This window comes from Trachinotus anak, unplaced genomic scaffold (assembly GCF_046630095.1).
Source record: "Trachinotus anak isolate AG129_WGS33_773 ecotype Australia unplaced genomic scaffold, CSIRO_AGI_Tana_v1 ptg000002l, whole genome shotgun sequence".
In the NCBI taxonomy this organism is placed as follows: domain Eukaryota; kingdom Metazoa; phylum Chordata; class Actinopteri; order Carangiformes; family Carangidae; genus Trachinotus; species Trachinotus anak.
Genome location: NW_027273853.1, coordinates 6,663,348 through 6,688,698, shown reverse-complemented (window position 1 = coordinate 6,688,698; position 25,351 = coordinate 6,663,348). Strand labels below are relative to the sequence as shown.

Sequence of the window (25,351 nt, the reverse complement as noted above, 5' to 3'; positions counted from 1 at the left end):
TATCAGAAGAGTAAGTAAAACCTCAAATAAATACCTGAAGTCCTTGCTGATGAGATCAGCTCCAGTGTTGTAGGAGGGTGGTGTTTGTCCTGGGCTCAAAGGTCTGGGTTCTTTGCGCTCATCAGGTGTCAGTTGCGAAGTTTCTCTGCACTCCTCTACTCGTAGTTCTCCTTCTCCATCACAAGGGGTGTTGCCACTGTCTGGTTTGTAGGTGAAGATGATGGTTGGCTTCTGGGTGGGATCCTCTGGTTTGGCCTCAGTAAACCAGTGATGCTGTTGAATTGGTGGTGGTGGAAGAATGTGAATTACTGTCCCATCAAGTCCAACCAGCTTGCCCTTCTCCTTCTCTCTCTCCACCTTCTCCCTCTGCTCATCCTCATCTTTCCGCCTACGAAAAAAGCTCTTGAAGGAGATCCAGCGTTTGGGTTTGGAGCTTTCTGTTGAAATACGTCTCCCCTCTCCACCTGGACTTCCTTCTCCTTCACATGGTCGTACAGGAGAATTGGAGGCGGAGCTCTTGGTCCAATTGCCAAAATGTCTCTGTAAGATGTTAGAAGCGTGGTACGGGGAAGACGTAGATCTAGGAGGGGGGAAGGGGGCATTGGGCTCTGAGCGGGGGCTGGAGAGTGGGACAGCAGCAGAGGCACTCTGGGATTTGGACAAAACCTTTGAAGGCGTGTCTTTCTTGGGCTTTGAAAGGCAACCATCAGTTGCGGAAAATAGAGACTTGGGTCGGGTGAGGGTCTCCTTCATGGCATCAGGTGGGAGAGCATACAGCTCCTCAGAACTGAAGGTTGTGGTTGAGGGCGACTCTGGAGGAGACTGGGGAGGCTGGATGGAGGCCACTATCTGTGAGAGTACAGCGCTGGCCTCCTCCCTATGGTTGACCACTGCCCCAGCAGACAAAGCTACATCTGTATCATCATCTTTACTGCAAGTAGCATCTCCACTTGACTTCCAAGTGTGCGTTACAGCATTGGCAGTAGGGCTGATTTTAGGTAGGTTTGCAGTTATGGCAAAAATGGCAGGGGAATTTGTTGATGTAGTGGGAGAGAGAGCCCCGACTGTGGAGCTCATCACAGTGCTTGTCACAGTGCTAGAGTCTGTAGTGGTTCTAGGTTGTAAATTTGGTGCTTTTGACACTGCTTCAGGTAGAGCTTTTGTCTCTTCAAAAGAGGCTCTCTCTGATGTACCTCTACCAGACATAGTTTTCTCTGTTGAGGAGGACTGGACACTCTCAGAAGATCCAATCTCTTCATATGTATGGCTGGCTACCCTACTACCTACGCCTTTTGGCTGTGGGAGTTCCCCGCTGAGTCCCAAAAAACTCTTGTATACAGCTAGGTTGTCATATGCACTTGGATTGATAACAATAGGTACCTTGACTGCATTCTTTGAGCTACGGGCATAGGCTGGCTCATCTCGAATAATAATGGGAAAAGGAGGCATGCCTGCATTATTGAAACTGTTGAACTTGATCTCTGATAAGTTGGGGGATTTCACAGGCACAGTCCGGGAGGAAGACAGCCCAGCAATGGGAGAAGTGGGGGCTGACTTGTGGCTGCAATGTTGTGAAGGTATGGAGGGGCCAGGAGTACTTCCAACCCCCAAATCCACTTTCGCTATCTTTTGGCGAGGACTTGTGCTTGATGTCCACACTTCTTGGTAGCGTATATTCCCTGATTTCTTTCGGGAGGTACCCGAGAGAGCAACAGATGTGGGTGAGGTTGGCATTACAGGAGAAGATGGAGAAATAGGGGAGGCTGGAGAGAGGGGGTGACCCAAAGGAGTGCTACAGAAGGATGTAGGACTGGAAGGCATTGACAGGTTTTTGGGTTTTGGAGTAGAGTCTGGAATTTGCTCATCTTTGTTGGCCATGGATGCTGACACATCCACTACAGTGTAAGGCTTACAGATCAGCGATTTCTCCAAATTCACTACACGGTATGGTTTTGCTTGCTCTTCTGTGGGACTAAAACTGATAGTGACTGGTTGACCTGGAAGGGCCTGGGGCATTGGCATGCCTTCTCTGCCATCCTGATCTTCTAATCTAATGGCCAGGACAGCCTTGTGTGTTTCAGTCATCTTGAGTGGACTCAGTGCTCTGTGGACAGGCTCCTTTTTTGCAGGAGCAGGTGCCTTAGAGGAGGTGGGAGAATGCAGGCCATTTCTAACAGCACAGGGAGCACTGCTCCCACTGCTGGAGGTTGTTCGAGAATCTTCTGGTAGTGATGATGATGATTCTGGAGAAGTAGCACACTCTGAATTTGATAGAAAACCACTGCCTTGCATGTCATGATGCCCATAGGGAAGAAGACCGCCATTGGAGTCCATGGAGGGGTATCCATTTAAAATCTCATCATAGCTATCATCGTAGTCCACTGCACAAATCCGCTGTAGTGAGCGGTTGCGAAGTGGCACAGTATTCCATTTTTTCCCTGCGGCAAAGGGCACCGGAGACAACGTGGCAGCACGGAAATTTGCAAATCGTGGTTGCCCTCGCATACGGATCTCCATGGCTAGTAACTCTTCATCACTTTCGTCCCAGCTTTCATGTTCATCATCATCCCTTTCGGTTTCTTCCTCCTCATCATCCTCTTCCTCATCATCTTCACCTTCACTGGAAAACTCTGGGTAGCAAAAGCGACCACCTTCTGTGCTAATGATCTCGGTGCTGTCACTAAGGGATACCCGTTTATGAGCAGTGCAACCACCACCACTACTACTGCTTCCCATGGCCAGACAGCTTGAGGCTGGAAGGCCTCTTTCCAAGGACCGTTGGTATGAACTACTGATTCGTCCCCAGAAAATGTCCTTGGAGCCTGAAAGGGGTGTGGGGCTAGGGCCAGGGCCTAACCCAGCAATCTCCTTTAAAACATCTGCCAATCCACTGTTATTGTTATTTCCACTAGGAGTCCCTGTGCTAAGATGTCCATAACCCTCAATCTCCTCATTGCCATCCTCTCCTTCATTGTTGTTGCTGGGCCCACCAGGCCTCTTACGGTTCAGTCCATTGCGATTCCAGACTGTGAAGGCAGATGTTTTGCCCTGTTCTATTACATTTGGTGGTCGTTGCAGGTTGCCATCTAAATCCAGACCTGCAGAGGAGCAGGGCAGCATCATAGTAGGCTTAACAGCAATGGTTGGCTTCTTAGCCACTGGTGGACGGAAGTGGCCTGAGCGGGCTGACCCACTGCCAGCCCTCAGAGAGTTGTTGGTAAGGTTAGGGTTGGCTCTGGCCCCAGCAGGGGCTGGATTCTGTTGCTGTGTTGTCGGAGGCCTCTGCTCAGAGGGAGGCTTCCCTCCACCACTCTGAGCCAGACAGTGCAGGCTTTTAGGTTTAAAGCAGTTCTTGCACTCGCCTGGTTTCCACACGTGCTCGGTGAATGTGCTGCAGGCGGACATGGCTTCTGGTCCAGTATGGCAGCCTACTGGGTCAATGGACAGGAAACCCCGCCATGAAGCTACAGGCTACAGGAACTAACTGTAGTGCAGATGATGAACACTATTCAAGCCTCAAATATGGGGGATACAGGATCTGAAAAGAAAACAGGAGAAAAAAGTACAAATGAAATTATTTTTTAAAATTTTAATGTTAATGTTTAATGTTAATTTAATTCCATACATTGATTTATTTGCTACAAATTCTTCAACTCAACAAACTGCAAAAAGAAAGTTACTTATTAAGTTAAGTTATGTCCACGCAGGACAAATACTGACCTAATCAAGGAAAATTAGATTCTATAATACAATAACAATTATCACACACACAGCTGAACTGAAGCAAATAAGGTATATTGGGGTAGACAGAGGGAAGCTTGAGAGTAAACTTAGTGAGACAGAGAATGAATTAGGAAGGCAGTGCTCCATTATCTCCATTAGGTGGCAAACTTTCTCTACTTAGGAGGCAATCTACCCTATGGGCCAGTGATCTGCCTCCTCCTACCCCACCGTTGGACCTGCAAAAATTGAAAAGCAGAGAAGCAGAAGTGAAGAGGATTAAGAGAGTTTATGTCTGAATTGCTGCCCTGTGTTGTAGTTGGCTGTTTCAGCCAGGCTTAGGTGAGATAAAGGTACTGATATTGTCACTGAATCAAAACCTCAAAGTACTAAATCCTATGAACCAGAGCAGTTACATGGAAAATGGAAATTGAAAGTGCTTCAGCTGAGTTCACATGTATTGATGTCTCACAAAGGGTACTGAGTTTTTCAGGCTCATATATTTACAGTGAAGTTTGAAAGAAACATTTTTTGTAGTTTTGGTTCTGTATTCCAGCAAATGAGTCCTGAAATTAAACAGCTAGGGGAGGTGTTGTAGGGGCTTACATCCATACTGGATGAGCAATGTAAGACAAGTAGCTCTTCGTATCTGTAGTCACAACAAGAAGCAAGAAGCAAGACAATGATTCTAAACATCCAAGCCTATGAAAGGAGTTTTTAGTGTCACCTATTTTCACTTGCTGAAGACTAGAATACAGAAAAAAAGCCCCCAAAACCAGAAAGTGAAGACAGCTGCAGTAAGACCTGGAGACTGCAATAAAAACAATACCAAGTAACATACAAACATCTGAAAATGTCTATGTTCATAGACTTCACTGACATTAATTTAGATTTAGACATTAATATTTGTGACCAAATATTAAATATGACACAATTTTAATTCGGTTTTTTAAATTACAATTAGGTTCTAAATATAAAAATGGCTATGTGAATGCAAACAAGTTTGAATCTGAAAGTTGAAAACTCAGACATACATACATTGGCAAAACAACAACAGACAAAATGTCACTCTCCTACTGCATTACAGGCAATAAACTGACAGTAAATAGTATTAAGACATGTGATATAAAAACTGGTTTTAAATGGAAACTTAATAATATATGTTATTTCTTATCTTGTTTAATTAGTAAATCATCCTACACACAAAAAAATCTGTTAAAAAAAAAAAATTCAGTTCAGTCTTTTTGAGGTAACAAAGGCTGACATTTTAAAACGTGGGCACAAACACTGACTCACGTTATCGGCACCAGTGCATACATATCAGACACATCCTGTTTTCTTGGCCCACCAGGTCACACTTTTTAGCATCAGGAAGCCATACCTTTTTTTTTTTTTTGTGCAAAAGAGCCCTATCTTAAATTCCTTTCAATATATCACACAGCCCAGGTCCCTTTGGATAAAATTTGAAATACTTGTTTAATTTCTTTAAGCCTCACTTCAACACAAATCATGAATCTAATGGAGGTGGAAAGACAAAGGAAAATCCATTATTATAATTCACTTCATCCCAACTGACCAGTGCACATTCTCACAATTATAACAAGCTCTTGAATACATTAACATCTAATCCATGGATAATACGTGGTGTGTTGTTCTAATAACCAATTAAAATAAAGGCATTCCATGAAAGCCTTGAATGTTTTAACATCACACAGGAATCTGCATGTTACATAACCTTGCTAGTTATTTCTACAAATAAAGCCTTTTCTGGTTCTTTCAAGGACAGTATTATATTTTCAGACAGAAGACACGATTGTAAGAGTGAAAAATAAAACACTGAAAACCTTGAATATGGATAGCAAGAAAGTGAGGTCAGAATTTAGCTGCATACAGAGAAAATGACGCAATTAAAGACAAATTTGTAGCTAAAACCTTACATAGTAATAAAGTGAAGTTTTTGGTTTATTTTTCCTCTTTTATCACAAATGCATTTGATTAGTCAAATAAAAAAAAGTCTTGTTGGGAGCGATGCAAGTCTCACTATATTGAGATCTCCTTTTTCCTCTTGTCCTGTAGCAACTTTATTTCTGTGATTCTGTTGTGGCTCTTATGCTCATTTAGTCACACCCTTTTTAATGCAGTCAGAATCTGGTAACTGAAGTTTGAGTGTATTCATTTTTCTGAATCAAACAAAACAATGTGTTTCACTGTAAGCCATGAAACTTACACAAAACATGAGGTGAAATTAAGATGCACATACGACATTTAAAACCATGAATATATGTGTGCATCTAGATTTTCTAGATGCACAGGGCTTTCAGATAAAAGATTTTTAGTTAGTAGTTAATCGTTCCCACTGGAACTAGACCACATGTGTCTTCTTTTGACTACTGTATTAAAATCAAATGGGAAGTACCTGGAAAATAAAATGATTAAGCAGCTTATATAGGAGTTCATAATTATCTACTGATTACTGATTAGTCAATTGTGAGAAAATTAATGATCATCCATTAATTTTCCATGCAAAAATGACAAACCTTTGCTGTCTCCAGCTTTTCAGATGTGAGGATTTGATGCTTTTCTTTGTCGTACATGATAGCAAACTGAATATCTTTTGGCTTTAAAGTCTGTTCAGCCAGACTAAACAAGGTATCTGAAGACATCACCTTGGGCTGTGGGGCATTAAAACAGATACATTTCACTATTTTCTGACATTTTATAGACTATAAAATAAAGAAATTGAGAAATTAATCAACAGATTAAGCGAGTTAGTTGCTCCCCTATGATTATCTCTTGCAGCAAACGAAAGTAGAAAAAAGTTTAAGGAAAAGAACTGTAAATATAGTTCTGCATCTGCTCTTGACTGCTATCAGAAATATGCTTTTTCTTCCATGGAGATCTCACAATAGTTGAGAGCTCTCTCCCTCAGCCAGAAAAACCTGATTAAGTGATTTATGCTAAAGCAATATTTCATCTATTGGCTGGGATGAGATAGCTCATTCCGCTCTGTTTAACATGTGAAGTCTGCCAAAGGATTATTATACAATGCTTGGCCTGAATACATCATTGGATAGGGTGTACTTCAGAGGAGATAACCCATATACATAATGGAAGATATCTCAGATTGAGGAAGTTACTCAGTCTTTGACTTTGTACGATTATAAATCAAAATGAACAAATAATGACGACACCAACACTGCGCAGTGACTTCCGGAAGAGCCCAACTCTCTCTTCACTTCTGCTATAACTTATTAACAAAATAAATGTTAACTTAAGCAACAGAATGCATGGTGATTCAGTGCTTTTATGAGTGACCCAAGCCTGTGTTTCATCAAATAAAGCTGGGCCTATGACTCATGTTAGAGCAGGGCTGATATTGACAGGCATGGGTGAGTCAGTTTTCTCATCCATCTAACAAGGTCATGGGTGTCAGATCCTGTACGGAAGGATGTTACCATGACAATCCCCTGCCCAGGGCCAGACACAATAAAGCAGGAACTCCTGAACAAAACTTTGCTGACCAAGTTGTGATGGGTGGGGGAAGATTTATCCTGTTACACTGCATCCTCATAGGAAACAAAGACTGTAATTCAAACAATATTCAAAACCTGCCAGCCCTGTGACACGTAAGCATAGTGTATGTCTGTGGCAGACTTTCAAAAACTGCATGGACAAGCAAAAGTACAGCCAGAGAAAAGTCGGCTATGTGTCTGTGGAATGTCTGTAACAGCTGAGACAAAATTAATATATTGATCATTTATAATGACATCATCCAGAATCATTTTCTCTCTATGTGCTTGTCCTCCTTGAAACAAAACAAGACAAATTTAAGACTTTGTTTTTCACAGCTGTAATGCAGCTGTTGCGCAAGCACTTACAAAAAACTGGACAGCAGAGAAAAGCATAAAACAAGTGGTATTAACATGGATATTTCAATAATTTAAAAAGCTGAATTGCTTTCATGAGATCTGCACCATGGAGCCCTTCTTTGTAACTAGATTATTTCTTCCCTGACAGACAGGGAAGGGATGGCAGAGGGAACAGTTTCCTTTTGAAATCAAGATAAAACCTCCTTATTGTGTTTACTATCCTCAAAGCAGCTAGATGGAAATATGAAAAACAGCTCCCAGGCTGCATCCTAATGAGATAATTCTGCTTTTCATGCTGTTGTGTTTCTGATCATGTTTCGGAGAATCATGAAAAATGAAAATGAAAAATTCGATATCCAATACATGCCATGTAGAACCAACAGAAACCTCCCAGTGGTGGATGTGACAGCATATTTTATTTTTCTCTCAGCCAACATTAAAATTCATTTATTTTTTTCCCTCCACAGTGGGTGTGATATGACACTGTGTCCACCAGCCAGCAAAACTTACTTACATTTTAGTCTCTCATTAAGCCAAAGGCACAAAGTGGCGCCATGTTGTTACTGACAAGACCCCACAACATTTAATCTGGGACGACAGATACGCCTTGGGGACAGCAACAATCCCATCTGCCCAACAGTCCAATATTTTTAGTTCACCCAGCTCACAGTGCAGAGCATATCATTAAAATATGATAACTCCAGAGACCAGACCAAAAGAGGGGGAAAACCTTTTTGAAACAAGCACTCCCTCTTGCTTATGTAATCGTCTTTGTCGTTTGTATTTGAACATTAAAATGATTCTATCTGTGGTTGCAATATAAGTGTTCCTACTCATGGCCATCAGCCAAATCATAGACTGCTATTTTGGTGTTACTTTCATTACGTAACATATATTACACAACACAATTGAAATGTGATGAAGTACAATAAAGTAAATTGGTTTCAACACAAAACCCCACAGAACATTTTCAGAATTACTGTTCAGATATGTTGCATAAACATTAAAAAAAAAAAAAACGTTCCACCAAACACAGGCCCACACAATATTATAAAGACTGTCTCTCTCCTCGGGTGTTTGGGATTGTTTTATGATATTGACTGTGTCTTTCTGATCTAGTCTGTGTGTGTGTCCACTGTGTGACTCTGCAACACCTTTGATCAGAAAGATATGAAGCAGCACTAAGACACCAGCCGCATAAACTTTAATTTTACATTGTATACTATTTCCTCAAAGTCTGGAAAAAGATGAAAAACATGCAAGCCATAATTTGTCTTCATTGGCCAAACATTTTTTATTGCTGTCTGCTTCGTTATTCTCCTCAGTCTTGTTTTTGTTTATCACTGACTTGCCTCTCATGCATATTTAATGAGGCTAAGACATTAGTGTCAATCATTTAAATGGATCCCTTATGTACAAAGACTGATGACTGTCTGAGGTAAAGGACTGACTGCTCTCCATCAAAGATTATATTCTATATAATGAAACATGAGGACACAATCAACGTAAAGCAGAGAGATATATTGTGATTCCCATTACTGCACATTTCTGGAGAAGTCAAAGTTGTGTCGACATTTGGTTGGACAATACATGACATGTAACATGAGTAGGTGTAATAATTATGTTATAACCGTACTTAAATAATAAATTGATAAAGTTATAACAATACAAAATCTGGTTTACATCATTCTAAGTAAATAGTCAGAAATCTCCAGGAAGGACTTTAAAATTCATCAACCTAACTGTTAAACACAACCAAATATTTCAACTGGCAGCTTGAGCTGAGAAACCAGCCACAGACTTTGGATCAGCACAGTGTGTGTGTGTGTGCGTGCGTGTGTGTGTGTGCAGCCTATTTTATGTGTTCACTCTTCATAACGCTGCATCCCCGTGCTACAGTTATTTTGCTTTGTAAATGGTCAATTACATGTGTAAACATACTGTTCTCTGCTCTGCAGATTAGTTTGGCCAAAACCATCTGGCAATATAGCCTCTATTCATATGATTGTAATCTGTCTGCCAGGGGCCAGAAAAGTTCAGATCGCCTGCCAGTCCCAATGAAAAACAGAAACACACACCAAATTTTCAGTTTTGTTACGAATATATGTGGAATTCATTTTTGGATAATTCTCTATAAAGTAATCAAAGAAACCAATCAATGTTGGTCTGTGCTGCATATTGTGTTAAGAGACTGAAGCAATTATGTTTTGATCTCACTATTTAAAATCTTTTTCAGTAAATCTGACTCTAAAATCTGATTTAAATCTTAAGAAACAAAATGAAGGGATGAGGAAAACTTTATTTAGTACTTTCTTCACACTACACAAAATTTTGAGCAATTATAGTGGAGATCACCTGGGAGACTTTGATAGTAGTCTGTTGCCAGTGATAACAACCAAATGTGTTCAATAAATAAATAAATGAAATAATAAACAGCGTTATGAAAAACCTGAAAAACAAAAATGTGCTGCATGTTCCGAACCAGGTTTTCCTGTAACAGACATTTCAATAAAGTGTTAATACATTGGAGACGTGTGTGTGTGTGTGTGTGTGTGTGTGTGTGTGTGTGTGTGTGTGTGTGTGTGTGTGTGTGTCTGATTTAATAACAGTTTGTGGCCTACTGACATTAACAGACATTAACATACACACAAACGCGTCATTCTGGAGCAAGTCGCTGTAAAGGGTGAAAGGTCAGAGGTTACAGATGCCTCAGTGCAGAGGTTGCATGTGTTATCCCTGTCGTTTAGCTCAGCTGCTCCCAAGTCTGTCCTCATCTCACACTTTACTGTTTCTCTCCTTTTACTGTGCAAACCTCTTTCTTTGTCATCTTTGTTTCTTCCCACTCCATTCTCTCTCTTTCAAAGTTTTTCCTTGTTGTTTGTCTTTTCCCCTCTGGCTCAAAATTTCCCACTCTCTTCTCTCTCCATCTCCTAACCCACTCACTGTTTTTCATTCAGCCTGTTTTTTCTTTAGGCTTTTTCTCACTTTCCTCTCCCCTCTGAGACATCTGCCTCCCTTCTGTCCCTTCTTTGCTTCAAACAATACTTTAATAACTGTCAGGATTACATTTTGCAAACCAGCACCACTAAAACAGAAAGCTAGAACAGAACCACACACAAACAATCAACAAAACCACTTTAAGAAGTCCTGACCAGCAAACACACACACACTTAAACACACCTTCACTGCACTTGTCAGATTGTCCACAAAGACACCTACTGCTACCATCATATCTCAGAGGGAGGTATCATTTGGCTTTCTCTTAATATAAATCTGACCAGAAAACAAAGACATAAGATAAGAGATAAAATAAACTACAAATCACTTATTTGTTCATATATTCACTCAGTGAGCTCTGCTGCTGTCTGTGGCTCCTCTTATCCACATGTCAGCAAGATGCTGAACTCAAAACTGCTCCCATTGGTGAGGCCAGCACCTTGCGAGGTAGCCGACATGAGCAAGTGAGCGGGTGTGATTGAGAGGCAAACTGTAAAGTGCTTTGGGTAGAAGTGCGACATAAATGCAGTCCAGTCCATCCATAAATTCTAGTTATTTCTGGAACCGTGCCCATTGCCACTTTTTCTCAGATTTATGGTCTGATGCACCTGAATTTCATGAAACAACCTGCCTTTCTTCAGTGTTGCCATTGGTTGTGCACACCAATGTGCGACTTCTCTCAGTTAGGATTTGCCTATATTGAGGAATTTATACTTGTGATTTAATTATGAAACTAATGATCATTTTCATTATTGATCAATCTGACAATTTCTTTCTTCATGAATCGATTAAGTGTTTTGTCTATAAAATGTTAAAAATGCAACAAATGTCAATCATCATATCAGAGCCCTTAGTGACATTTAAATTGTTTTTCTATCTATCATATTTCAGAATCAAGAATCAGAGAATTTGCTGCATTTTTGTTAGAAAAAAGATAATGAAGATTAAAATCAATTATCAAAATAGCTGCCAATTAATTTTCTGTAATGATCGTCTACATTAGTTACTTCATATGTAACACCTTCGAGTGGTTGTGTCATTATTCTGTCCACCCTACAAAGCTTCAGTGAAAGTCAGTACTGTCAGAGATTCTGACATGTGGGCCACGGAAAGATCTTACAGCTGTATGAAGACAGCACAAAAACACAGGCCACACACACACACACACACACACACACACACACACACACACACACACACACACACACAAAGATCCATGCCTATATGCATGATTCAATTCGGGATATACCCATTAACTTGCCAAAAATCTGAAAACAACAAACCAGTCAAACGAATGACAAACACAAAAAAACAACAAAACTTTGCCTCATTAAAAACAAAGATAGTCAAATATGACAGGAAGTTCTAGGCCGGGTTTCTGTCTCTGCCACTGCACTTGCAGAGTTCACTGTTCATATGAGATGCAGCGTAAGCCCTCGATCTGTGACCATCTGCTCCTGATTTGATAGCAGCTAACACTGTCTGGTGTTGTGCCAAGCGAGATATCACGCAACACCTGCTGCTCGGTGCCACTACCACCAAGACACAAGCCCCATGGGAACGCCGAGTGAGACCTAGATTTGTACCGGGATAAGAATAACTTCTGAGGAGCGACTGGTGGGATAGAACTTTATTTACTCAGAGCTACCCTGCTGAGACTCGTGCATGAAATATTATCCTCTGTGTGTGAAGAAATAGTTCAAGAAGTCAGTTTAGTATGAGGTGAAACAGCCCTGATCTTAGCAATAAGCTGAATTCACAGCGCAACAGAAGAACAGATTGAAAAACAACTTCTCGGCATGACAGCTACTTCTCCAGTGAACCTCACCATTCACACGGCAAAGAAAAATAACAGGGGAAGAATCATTTTTTCCAATATGTTCCAAACCTAATTTAATGGGAATCAGATCAATGTGTCCACTGGGAATTTTAGAATATTTCAAACATGACTCATATGGTCTGTTGTTGTGTCATCTATCTCTCTCTATATATGAAATCATACTTTCTCCATGACTACATCATTTACAAATATTACATTTCTTAAACAAAGAAAACTCCCAATAAAGTGCCTTTGCTTTAATCTCTGATGTTTTACATAACTGCTACACGAGGGGAGGTCTTTGAATATCAACAGCCTGTCCCATACCTACACCATGCTTTCATCTTTTTGATTCATCCTATACACCTGAGGCTTCCCTCATCACTTCTCTCATCAGTTATAGCTCAGTGAACTGACATGTTGGAGAAATACTCGTTCTGGGGGAGATAAAGCATTTGGGACCTGTCAAAGACTGACTGCCAAGATGTCACTGTGCATTTAGCAACCAGTACATTTCAGCCAGAGAGGAGTACCACCACCCCAATCCCATCTCTGCCCCCGTTTCCCGCTGCTTAAATCGATCCAGACTCTGGCTGTTTGACTGCCTGGATGGAGAGAAGGGGAATCGATATGGTGTCTGTAGGTGTGTGTGACAGGGTGAGAGAATGAATGCAAACACTTTCTCAATGTGAGCTTATGAATAGGTGAGACAACAAAAAAGAAACTCTGTTTTAGCTTGACCTTTACAAATTAAAAAAAAAAAAAAAAAAAGGATTTTAACCATTGATTAATAGTAGTTCTAAAACTGAGGCCAGTTTTAATTGAAAGCTCTCAAGCCCGTCATGTCTTTGCAAGGTACAACTCCAAACTCTCCACGCTGCTGACAAGCAGCCTTTGAATTTAGATATGGGGTGTTGGGTGCTTAGTGTTATTGCCTTGTAATTCTAAGGCATGGAGGGCCGGGCATAATCATACACTGCCAGTCAAAAGCTTTAGAACGTGCCACTTTTCCCAAATTTTATTGACATTTAAGTTCAGTTCCACAGACAGTTAAGTCCATTGAACAACTTTAAATGGTACAAAGGTAACCACACATCTGCCCAAGGTTTAAAAAAATAAAAAATAAAAAATAAAAAAATTGGTCACCAAAAAGTGAAAATCATGTGAATTTCATAAAATGCAGGTATTTTGCAGGCATTAAGAAATTAGTCAATTTACAGTATTCTTGCAGCAGAGCAGGTAAATGAAGTCTTGAAAGTTCATGCAAACAATTCATATAGGCTGATGACTTGCAAACCCTCTGTGTGTACAAATGCAGTGTTGGAACAAAATGTGTTACTACACACTGTGTATTAGGACTGTAATAATGTAGTATTAGAATAAGTAGTACTGTCAGAGGCAAGTAACAAAGGAAGACAGACTGGTTTGTCAGGGGTTCATCCTCCAGCAGGATCAAGAGCCAACACAGAAGAAAAGAACCAGACGGTGGCTTCACATGTGCAACACATTCGTGGGAACTTCTGCACCAGTCTTGTGCCAAACTTTCTGAGCAATATTTGATTTCCATTGTAGAAAGAATCCAGCAGTGTGTTTGGCTGCTGGATGAGTCAAGAATTTAAATGAAATTCAGGATTTAAGACTCGAGAGACATTACACTATAAAGTTCAGTAACAACTGGAAAATGGAGGTGCCCCGAACCTTTGACCAGTAGTGTAGAGTTTTCTCTTTCTTAATTCATTTTATTGGTTTATAGGAGGACTTGGTTTATTGGAGAAAAAAGGCAAATAACAACTGTTGCAAGGGACATTAGACTTGGACCAGGATCAAATAATAGTAATAAAAATTAAATAACTCAAAAGGGTGAATTTTGTGTTAATGTCAAGAATCTCTACAAGAGCCAGTTTGTTCAGTTTTGGACATTTGTCTGTGCACAACTTATGTCTTCTGCAACAAATAGTTCTAAAGACAAAAAGGTTTAGAGTCAGATGCATGGACCCCAAAATGCCCCCGCACAAAGGAAATACAGTGGACTTGTACACCAGTAAGTACTGTCACCAGCATGGGCAGGGTCTTTAGTACCTCAGTGACTTTCTACCATTCTGTGATACCACAGCAATGTGGTGTTCCCAGACAGAGTTTTTTTTAATGCCAACATAGTCTCACGTTTCAGTAGTACACCTAGAAAGCAACAGTACACTTGTGTGGACTACTGCTTTGTACTAAAGGGAAGGACAAACTCATGTAGCTAAAAGCATTATTATTCTGGGACAAGCTATTCATAATGAGGAGAAGACTAAAGTTTCATACGAGGTTGCTGAGACACAGAGTGCCAGTAAACAGGAGAGACTAGGTGAAAAAGAGAGAAGATAGACAACAAAAGAGGAGACAAGGACCACTGGAAAGTATAAGAGACTGAGAGATTGAGATATAAAGAAGTGAAGCATCAAAACCAGACAGAAAGCTCATGTTGAGATTTCAAATCAGGTTCTACCACACTCACCTCTCCACAGAGAGGCAATGTTTTTCCCCTGAGAAAAGTCAGTATGCTGAGGACAGAAGCTCATTTCCCATGCAGAGCACGTTCACAGAGAGGGAGTAGGAGCTCGCTGAGCCCGGTACATAATAGTGGAATAACTGAGGCTGAAAGCTGAAGCCATGAGGAGATAGGATATGGGATTTTCTGCCCGCTTTATGGCAGAGGGCTTGAATGATAAGACAGCTGTGGCAGTGGCATAGACAAGAGCAGAATAGATATGAAATAGGAAGGGAACTGCAGCACAAGGAGCTGGACAGAGGGAGAAAGCTGTGCATTCAGTTGTTTGCTAAGCTAACAGTAACCCAGTGTCTGTCATCACAGGTTCTTAAAGAAGAATTCACTATCATTTATTCTCACAGTATGATATCAAAAGCTTTCAACATATTATTTGAGGCAGAAACCACACTCTGCATTACTGTTTGTGACACAGCAGTTAACCAGTGTCACTTTCTACCACACTTAATGTCACAGTAAACATGCCATTTTTGTTCCATGATAGGTTTGCTCAAACCTGAGTGTGTATTTCAGTTCTTTTTGTGTGTTATTCCATATGATCATGAATGCACAATTGCTCCTGATTTTTGTCAAAGAAATCTTAAATAATGTAAATATATGATGTATGAATTTTGATGTAGAGTTTCTTTGTTTGTTTGTTTTATATAATCATATTTGTTTTTTTGTTTTAAAAATCAGTTGATATACACACAGGTACACGATATAATATAAGCTCACATATCAGTGTGGTTCATTTATAGGTCTTGCCTGATTTGTAATAAACCAGTCCATCCTTTACCCATCTTATCTATAAATCATTTCACCTTGTCATTGCAGCCACAGCTGTGAGTACAGCTGGTGCGACTATAGGCTCTGAGTAGTTCAGCTCAGCACTTTGGTGACAACAGTAAATGAAGAGCTGGAACTGCACTTATTGCCTCCTTTCCTCAGATTTTCTCAGCTCATCCAGGGATTTAAAGTGATGACCTTCAACCAGCTCCCCCAGCTACTCAAGCAATGCCACCTCAGAGTATAGTTAGCGCGTGCCATGGACTAATCTCTACACTCAGCCATTGGTTCTGATGGTGCGTAACAAGTCTCTTTCACCAAAAAAAAAAAAAAAAATCAGAAAGCCAAGGACAAGTAATGTGGAACGACATTACCTACAGTATATGACAATGACAAGATTTGGCAAAATCTTCCTGAGCCATGTGTGTGATAGTGTGATTGAGAGTGTGTGTGTGTGTGTGTGTGTACATGTGTGTGTATGTGTGTGTGTATGTGTGTGTGTACATGTGTGTGTACCTGTGTGTGGGCGCACGCCACACACAGCTTTCATTTTCAGGAGCAAACCCACTCTGAGTCAAGGCTGACTCGTTCCACATAATTCCCAATTTCTACCAAAATTTCAGCTTGTGTCCACAGAGAGCTGCTGCCAAAATCATCCCATTGTATGTCAGTCCAGTTTCAAGGAGCTTTCCCACAAGTATAATTCTTGTCAGCTCCTTAACTGAAGCTGTGTTTTGAGTAAAAGCTACTATTTAGCTGTCATAAAATGTGTTCTCCCGTTTATGAGTAAAGTACAGGTTTAGTGGGCTGAAAAAAAAAAAAACATTCTCTTTAAAGTTCCTCTCCAGACATGTATTAAACTGTGTAAAAATACTCTGCTATGATAAATATTTTGTTTAAAATGGTTTTCCCACATAAAAAGTGAAAGAAATGGAAAACTGGGGCTGGAAGCACAGCTATGTTTACTTCCTCACTGAGCAATTCTGGATCAGGCCCTATGCCTATCCCGCCACCAATGCTTGCATGAGGTTGACAGGTGAAACGGTAGTGGGTATCAAGACAGTTAGCAGAGGAAACATCGGAGAGACTCAGCCACACGTTTGAGCCTCAGTCAGACCCAGAATCACGAGATTTTTGTGCACTGAAATTGGCGACTAGAAGACACATCAGAACAATAAGCGCAGTTAATTGTTTACATTGTTTTGTTAGATTGTAACTGGCAGTGGCTGGCAGAGTGTTAATGGCTAATGCAAACTCTTGCTCTCTGTACTGACAGGTTTCAGTGACAGGTTAAAGAGCAGAGCGTATCCAGATAGTTAGAGGAGGAAACATTAGAGGGCCTCAGTCAGACCAAGACTCAGATTAGTGCGACTAGCAGACATATCAGAGTGGCTACCATAGTTAGCATCTTTTATTTGTGTTTGCTTTTTGTCAGCTTGTAACTGGCAGTGGCTGACACAGTGTTAGTGGTTGTGTTGACGTGAACTCTGATTTTCATCTGACAGGGTCCTCTAAATCCTATCTGCCTAGTAAATTTTTCTTTATTGAGACAGTATGAAAGCTGAAACAGACACGGAGAGAAGTAAAGGCCTGATCCAGCAAGAGGCAAGATTGAGACCTGTCTTTTCAGTGCTGACGTTAAGCTAGGAAGTGAATGTCTTTTGGCTACAATAGGTGAAGTAAACACTTATTCTACAAAAGAATAAAAGATGGATTCTCATGATTAGTGGTGAATCTCATTAATAAGATGTGAGTTCCATAGAAGAGATAAATGTCCAACCATTATAAGCGGACATTTTCCAATTAAGATTTATTAGCTGAAGCATTTATAGCTTATGTAACCTGCACAGACTGCTGCAGAGAGAAAAGGAGCCTGGAAGGCAACATACACAGCTCAGACATAGCTAAGTAAAACAAAGCTCCACCTACAGACTTTACTACGCAACTTATGTACCAACAAGTGAGTAGTATAAGTGACATGGTATGTAATCTACCAGAATGTCCCAAGAAATACATTCACAATCCAAACATGTCAGCGAGCTGACAACACACAGGCCACCACAGAGAGCAGGAGGAGGCACAGAGGAGTTCATCCACATCATTTCAGATGTAACTTTTTCATAGCTGGTTCGGAGTAGTAGCAGAAAAGTCAAGGTCTTATGAGCCAAATTCTGACTTAATGTACCCCTCACATAATATATAACCTGGTGTATAAGTCCTGATGAATCTGTTAATGCTTCACTCAAGAAACAATCTTACCGTAGTTACTACAGGAGGTGGAACTAAATCCCTAGAAAAACAAACAACCAGATAGTGAGTAAAAATTTAAAAAAGTAAAAATCCTTTGTTCACGCCATCCAATCCTTTTATGCAACAGTCAGTGAGAAAGAGAGAACTCAGACAGAGAGAGGGATGGGAAGAGACTGCACTTTTGTAGATGCAACTTCCAGGAAAAAAAAAATCATTGCCAATACAGTATGATTCAAGACACATGGGACAAAGTTTTATCGTCTATGTCATCATTATGTTTGTATTCGCAGATTTCATTCTAATATAGCAAATACAGAAGTTCATTAGATTGTATGTGATGAAGATTTTGGAACTCTTTTGGTATAAAAACTTAACTCTAAGCAATGATACATAAAAGGGTCCTAAAAATGCTTGAGAACTTGTTTTCACTGTGGATTGGTCTTTACATGCTGCATCAAGGGCTCATCCATATTGATGAAACACAAGATGGGCCAAGTGTAATGGACTGAATCCATTGTGATGTACTAAGTGGCTAGACGACTGGCTCTGTGTGTGTCTGTGTGTATGAAAGGCGGGGGTTGTGTGTGCTTGTATGTATTATAGCTGGATCTATGTTTGGGTTTGTACTAAAGTGCTGTCGCTGTTTTGTGTGCATACGGGGGTTCTGGAACATGTAGGTAAATCAAGTTCACTGGACAGTCGCAAAGCCTTTGAAAGATGACAAAATGACAAAAAATGTGTATAAACACCGTGTACGCTATTAACAATTTACTGATGCAATTTAGAACAGCCAGGACATTTTTTGTGTCACTTCAGATTAGAACTGTCGTCAGGTATATGAGGGCCTCTAATCCCATGAGTTGGATAACATTTGCCATTAACTGTAGTTTCTTTCTAGCCAATGAAACACTCTTGTCTACTTTACATTTGAAGGGAAAGCAGCTTTTTCACTTGAGCTTTTAGGTAGTGACGGCTAAATTTAAGCTTTAAAAGAAAGGTGCAGATGTGGACACTGTTTTTGGGCTCTATTCCTTGAACAGGTGAAATATGTTTCTGCTAAAGATGTGCTGTCCTCCATAATAAAATCATAATCAAAACTGCTAGGCTATTTGTTTTATTACTTGTATTTTCATGGCCAAACAGAATGGGTGAATGAGTCACTTCTGAGCACACATTGTGCAATGTTCACTGGGCCTCCTCTGTAAATCCTTCAAGCCTCAAGTCTTTCCCAGAGTAAACGAACTAAAAACATGGACTGTGCAAGCCCCTCTTAGTGGCAGTGTTGACAGACAGCCAAATGAGTAATGTGACAACAAAACGACCTCATTATAAGCTCATCTCCCATCGCTGGTCCACTGGCAGATTTGACTTGGAACAGGCAATGCAAAACCAGATGACATTGTCAAAACAATGTCCTCACTGTAGTAGTAAGGATCAGTCATTATCTCCTGGCAGTTCCAACTGTCACTCTGTTGTTCAACAATTCCTCAAGATGGGAGAATACAGTTTAGTTTCAACATATTCAGTGACGATGCTCTTGATACTCTTTGTTTCAGATGATCTGTAAAGCAGTTTCTAAAAAGGCAAAATCAAAAATGCTCTATAGATGAGTACTTTTTCAATGTTGCTTAAAGCATACCTCTACATGTAGGAACATGTGTATGTGGAACATAGAACGTGTCATCCTCACCTATTTTTAACCCTTAAACTGAGAGAAAAACAATAATCTGAGATCTCTTCATCGGGGCTATATTTGGTCGTTTGATGTTATCTACCTCTCTGCAGCCTGAATATGCAGTTCCTCAAAATATTTCACGCAAACAAAATGGGTTAAAATGTGAATTAATGCATTTATTAATGCTAACCAATTTTATTGGATTGCAATTACACTGTATGGGCAGGTGTGGTTTTAAGTGCCCACTAGGTCTATTGGGGTTATTCATGTATTCAAGTGAGCCAGAGAGAGAGTGTCCGCAACTTAAACTCAGTGACAAAGGGTGAGCAGGGAAGAGCAAAACTAAAAAAAGGAGAAGGGTTAAAAAAAAAAAAGGCAACAACATTCCAGTGCAGTGTTTGGTATTGTGCAAGCTCTGGGAGAGTAGTTGCAGACTGGCCTGGGAAAGAGCCAGTGCAGGTCTCTAGGGAGACCAACCCACTGGCCTCCAGACAAACACCAGCAGAGTGGCAGAGCAGACACAGCCAGATGTGTGGGAGTGCAGAATATGCACAAAAACAACACACAGACCTACGGACACATACACAAAACACTCCACATACAGAAATAAATATCAGCCATTTGGAAAATATGACACCTCCTTAATGTGAAATTCATTATGTAATATTAGTGGAGGGTATCAAAACACCTCTGCTGAGAATTGTAACAGTATTTTTCAAAAGGTGCTAGATGGTTCTTTTTTTTGGGTAATAAAACTTTAAAAGGTGCAGTGCCAGGAGGGACTGGATAAGTAAATACAAATGAATAATATATGGTGCTCAGCCTTAAGATATAATATATTCCAACATAGTTTATGTAAGACAATACATCATAATTTTAGACTTGCCCTGTTAAAACGTGAGTATTAGGTGATCTATAACAATCTGATGGTGATTTCAAGGACCCACTAAAGAGATATTTATACTTGCCTGACTGATTCTTCATTCAGGATAAAATTAATAGATATTTATGTAAACTGTACTATGTAAACAAATACAAGGCTGCTTTAGCAGAGCTAACAGGCTGCTTATACAGATTTGTGAGACCATAACTTCTACCTGATCACATAAATTCTCAACAAGAACAAAATGTTCTCTGTATTCCAGGAAAATCACCCTGCATGCTGCCTCAGTGTTCACAAATTCCTTGTCACTGGAGCAGGTAAAAATGTGCAACATGATCATCACAGATTAGAGACTTGGCTCTGTCCTTTTTTAGCTTTTGGAGAGCCGTCTGTGTAGAGGAAAAACATCTCAACTGTCCAAAGTCATGTGCAAATTCTATATTATGATGGATTTTTTTTCCCTCAATAACACTACTCCAGAAATTCCCAGTGGTGGCACAACTATAGAAGGCATGAAAAAGAAGCCTTTAACATAAACCACAAAGAAAACAGTCAGGAGGAGGGTGGTAAAACAGATCTGTAATCCGCTCAGTGTGAAACCCACAGGCGTTTTACTTGCCCAGGTCAAACATGAGCCACACTTCTTTGACCATGTTTATTAACTTACTGCATGCCATGCAATGCTGCAAAGGTAGAAAAACACATCTGTAACACGTCCGTCCACTTCTGTGTAAATGTACTGGTCATGGGAAAAGGAAGAAATGCATAAAGGTTTCATCGACAGCACGTACACACAAACTGAAACAGCCAAACTCTGAATAACATGCACACAACTGCAGCACTGCAGCAGGTCTGTATTAATGCACAATCCGGCTGTCGGGCTATAAATAACAAGCAATTTTTTTTTTTCTCTCTCACAGTTCTGTCTCTCACCAACACGGCCACACTAACACACACATCTATCACAGATGCACACATGCACTCATTCACTCTCGCTCTCTCAGTTTCACTCACTCGTACTCTCCACACTCTGGTGTAAAACTGACACAGTGATTAGCCAGGGGCAGGTTGGTGATGACTGTAAAGAGCCCATGAAGGCCCAACATCCCTCCTCCCTGCCTCCACCCCCTCTCCCTGTATAGGAGCACGGGCTTCTTTGCCACCAGGAAACATCGAGGGTAGCGTTGCACTAACAGCTGGATCTTGCTGGGATGCCAGTGAGGGTGCAGTGAACAACAACCACTCGGGATCACAGAAAAATTATTTTGGCTTTGGGACTGTGTATCACACTTACATATACTTGCCAAGACTGCCTGCTCCAGTTGCCTGCACTCGCGTAGGCAGTTTTTCAAGGCAAGGCAGGCAGCGTGTTCACTTCCTGTCAACAAATATACTTCCATTGTGTTAATATCTCTGATATTCTATACTTCCTTCTGTCAGCTGCTTTCTCAACTACTTTTCTCTTTCCTTTGTTCAAGATCTAAAACATGCTGTGAGTTAGAAAGGAAGTCATTTGAATGGTTAAAAAACAATAAAAAAAAAAATCATGACTAGGATATGTGGACTGTCAGAACTGGATTAACTTTAAAAACTGAGGTAAATATATATCGTCAGTTTTGCTGTTGTGATGATGGTGCTGACATTTCTTGGTATTTTGGAATACTAATGGAAAGGGTAAGAAGATACCATGAAAAGAGGAATAAACTATTAGGCTTGATAATTCAACTCATTCAACTCCAGTCTATCCAGCCCTTAGTCCTCAAAAGTACAAGCATGGGAAATAGAATATATAACCAGAATCTATAGGAAGCTATCACAGACAGAAACAGCCTCAAGACAAAACTGAAGCTGCTGGAAAAACTCGTCCTACTTTCTTCTTCCAAGAACAATCGCCTGCTTCTGCTACAGCACTCAACTCAGAGAGGACGACGAGATGGGAACAGATTTGATAACGGTTTGCAATTACCTCCAATAAAAAGAAACTGTGGTTTTTGTGAGTGTAGGAATTCTCTTCCCTTTTCCCATGGTGCTGTTGGACTGTGTTAGGCTGATGGTAATGTGGGACAGGCCTATTTCACTAATGATTTAACCACGGCTTTGTCTCTTTCCCTGCCTGCTAACTGTGCTCTCTGGAGGATGGCTGTGCTAATCCAAAAATCTGGCTCCAGTTTGAAGAACATTCACAGCTGTTTTCTGCTGGAGGTTCGTTCGAAAATGTGACAGACTTTGATGAAAACAAAAACCCAAATAGAGGAGATAATACAATCAGTGTACTCCTTAAAGAGCGTCAACTTTTTATCAATAATCAACTTTGATAAGTTGACATCACTTGTGTCTTCGAACTTGACAGCAAAGCTCAAAAGTGATCATCTCCAGAAAGACATTATGGGTGGGTTTCTCCTGCATCATAAAAAAAAGGTGAAGTTGATGAAGCAGGTTTTACTTGCAAATCAGACAAGGAATTTTAAGACGGGTCACGCAAGAGGTGACCCCCACCCAGGTAGCTTGCTGATATAGCAAAAACGTTATAATAGAAATCACAAAGATGACAACAACAAATCCTTTACCAGACCATCACTGTTTACTGTATTTTTGTTCTGGACAGACACAATCATTTCTCTCAGTGGCTTTGTGGAGGGTGATGAGAGGTGTGGGCCAAGAAACGACTGCTGGCATCGAGAGTCTGCAAGGCAATACCACATCATCCAATTACAGTGAACACAACACCTCCCTGCTCTTAACTGCCAAGTGCAAAACAAACCAACAAGCAGCAGAAACTAATGGATACAGGAGAAGGCAGAGGCAGAAGGAGCATTTTAATGCCGTCCTACGCCATCATCACTTCCAGACCAAATGCATAGAGACGAACACGAGCAGCTACCTGCGAGTCAGAAGCCTTCAAAGACAGAGCTTATGCATGCTTTGTATGGCAACTCACTAAAGCTAGAGTACCTCTGCCTTTGCCTGGACAGGCATTTCATCCTCCTCCTTCCATCCTCCCTCCAGACCCAAACCATCTGAGCTGGTGCATGTGTGTGAAATTGACCAGTCTCATTAAAAAAAGAAACATTTCAAAAATAAGATTTCATACACTCCTGCTTGTGAGGGGGAGCTTTGCTGCCAGCCAGTGTTTGCTGCTTACTTTATGTATGTTTTTGTTTTCCCTTGACATGATGTAGAGAGGAAAAATAAGTAGTTTCAGCATCAACATCACAATGCACACATGTGCAATCATCAGTCCCTCCACGGAGTCTCATAGAATGATCACAAATTCAAACAATCGCCATAATATTTATGAGAACTTGCATTTGAAAAAAAATCCCTATGACTTTTCTGCAGAAATTGGCCCAACTCAGTGAAACACAACTTCCTTGAACTACAGTAAGGACTTTCTTTCCTTTGCAGCACTTGGCTTCCCCAGGCATTCCAAATAAAGTCCTCTGATTTATATTGCAAAAAAAAAGAAAAAGAAAAAAGGAAAAAGCATATGATGTTATTTTTCCATATCCAGTTCAGCCCTAGTGTGTGCTTACTGTATCTTCAAGGTCTCAATACAAAGCACCAAAGAAAAGCAAACGTTAAAGACGAAACCAAAGAGAACATAGTTCTCTGGTGTTCCTTTGTAAAAGGTCAAGTACAGCACACACAGTATCTATTGTTATTACACACACACAGCACCATCTGCAGAGACTGAGCACATGTAAACAGAGCTGGACGTAAACCTGTTGAGATACAACAGCACAGATGGCTGCTTTTCACCCAGCTGGCACTGAGGCATATGGAAACAGAGATCGTTAGCAAGATAGCGTGTGAATGACAGTGTCATTAACAAAATCCCCATAACAGGTACAAAAAATTAATACCTCTGGACCAACAGTTACCTCTAAACAAAAGAAAAGCACTAACCAATATTTATTACTGACAATGGATCAATTGACTCTGTGTGATGTGAAAGGTGTTGCTCTTTTTTACATTAACATTTTAGTGTTTTTCCGTTCACTGTTTTGGTTTTATGGCCCACAACTTTACTTTGCTGCTTCCCTCTCACTGCTCTCGTCCTTGTTTCCTGTTGTAAGCAGCTGTTTTGGGCCAAAAAGCCAACTGTGCCTGCCCAACACCAACTAGCAGACAGACAAGTTAACAAGTGGCTGATACAGTACAAGTGGTCAGAAACACAACTGTTTGGGTCCAGAGCTTGTTCTGCTGCCCCCTAACCTTTAACCTTTAGGGCCTTATTTTTGTAGCAGTGCAACGACCAGTGCAAGCTGACAGTTTGACAGTTTCATTTCCTCACCCTGAAATTCACTTTGCGCATCTGTGTGGTATTTTGGCGCCAAGTGCGGAGCGCAGTGATTCTTACACTATCTGTTGTCGACAACTGCTTTGTTCTGTATGTGAAAAGCTTCTCCTTCAGTTCATTAAATTCCTGCAGCCATCTGAAGGCAGGAGAACACATATGTTTCTTAACCTGCACTCTCTGATTTGAGAAGTGAAACGTCAGAGCGCAGTGCAATTATACACGGCTGGCCACTGTCTTAATTATATATACCTTTTTTAAATCACATGCAAATGACACACTGCTATAAAATAAACACATAATACTACACACATCGGTCTGTTTTGTCTTTTGTATCGTGTTGTTTGAGTGAAAAATGTTGGATGACAGTGGCTCATCAGTCCTGTGAGCTTGGAGACGCCACCGTGCACTGAAGACCATCCACTTTGTGCGTTTCATTGCATTTGCACAGTTAAAATAGGGTTAGTCATGATCCTTCGTCTTGTTTTCACTAACTTTGACAATATTACATAAAAGTTTCTT

The 25,351-nt window shown here is 40.6% G+C and overlaps 1 protein-coding gene across 2 annotated transcripts in view; it reads right to left on the bottom strand.

The window, feature by feature from the left end:
• Window positions 1-25,351, bottom strand: part of peak1 (pseudopodium-enriched atypical kinase 1) — a 103,925-nt gene that overhangs the window by 25,613 nt on the left and 52,961 nt on the right. For both annotated transcript variants that reach the window (XM_071492827.1, XM_071492834.1), the window contains one exon: window positions 35-3,538. In XM_071492827.1, the coding sequence (XP_071348928.1) occupies window positions 35-3,405 (3,371 nt within the window). In that variant the 5' untranslated portion in view covers window positions 3,406-3,538. The remainder of the gene's footprint in view (window positions 1-34; window positions 3,539-25,351) is intronic.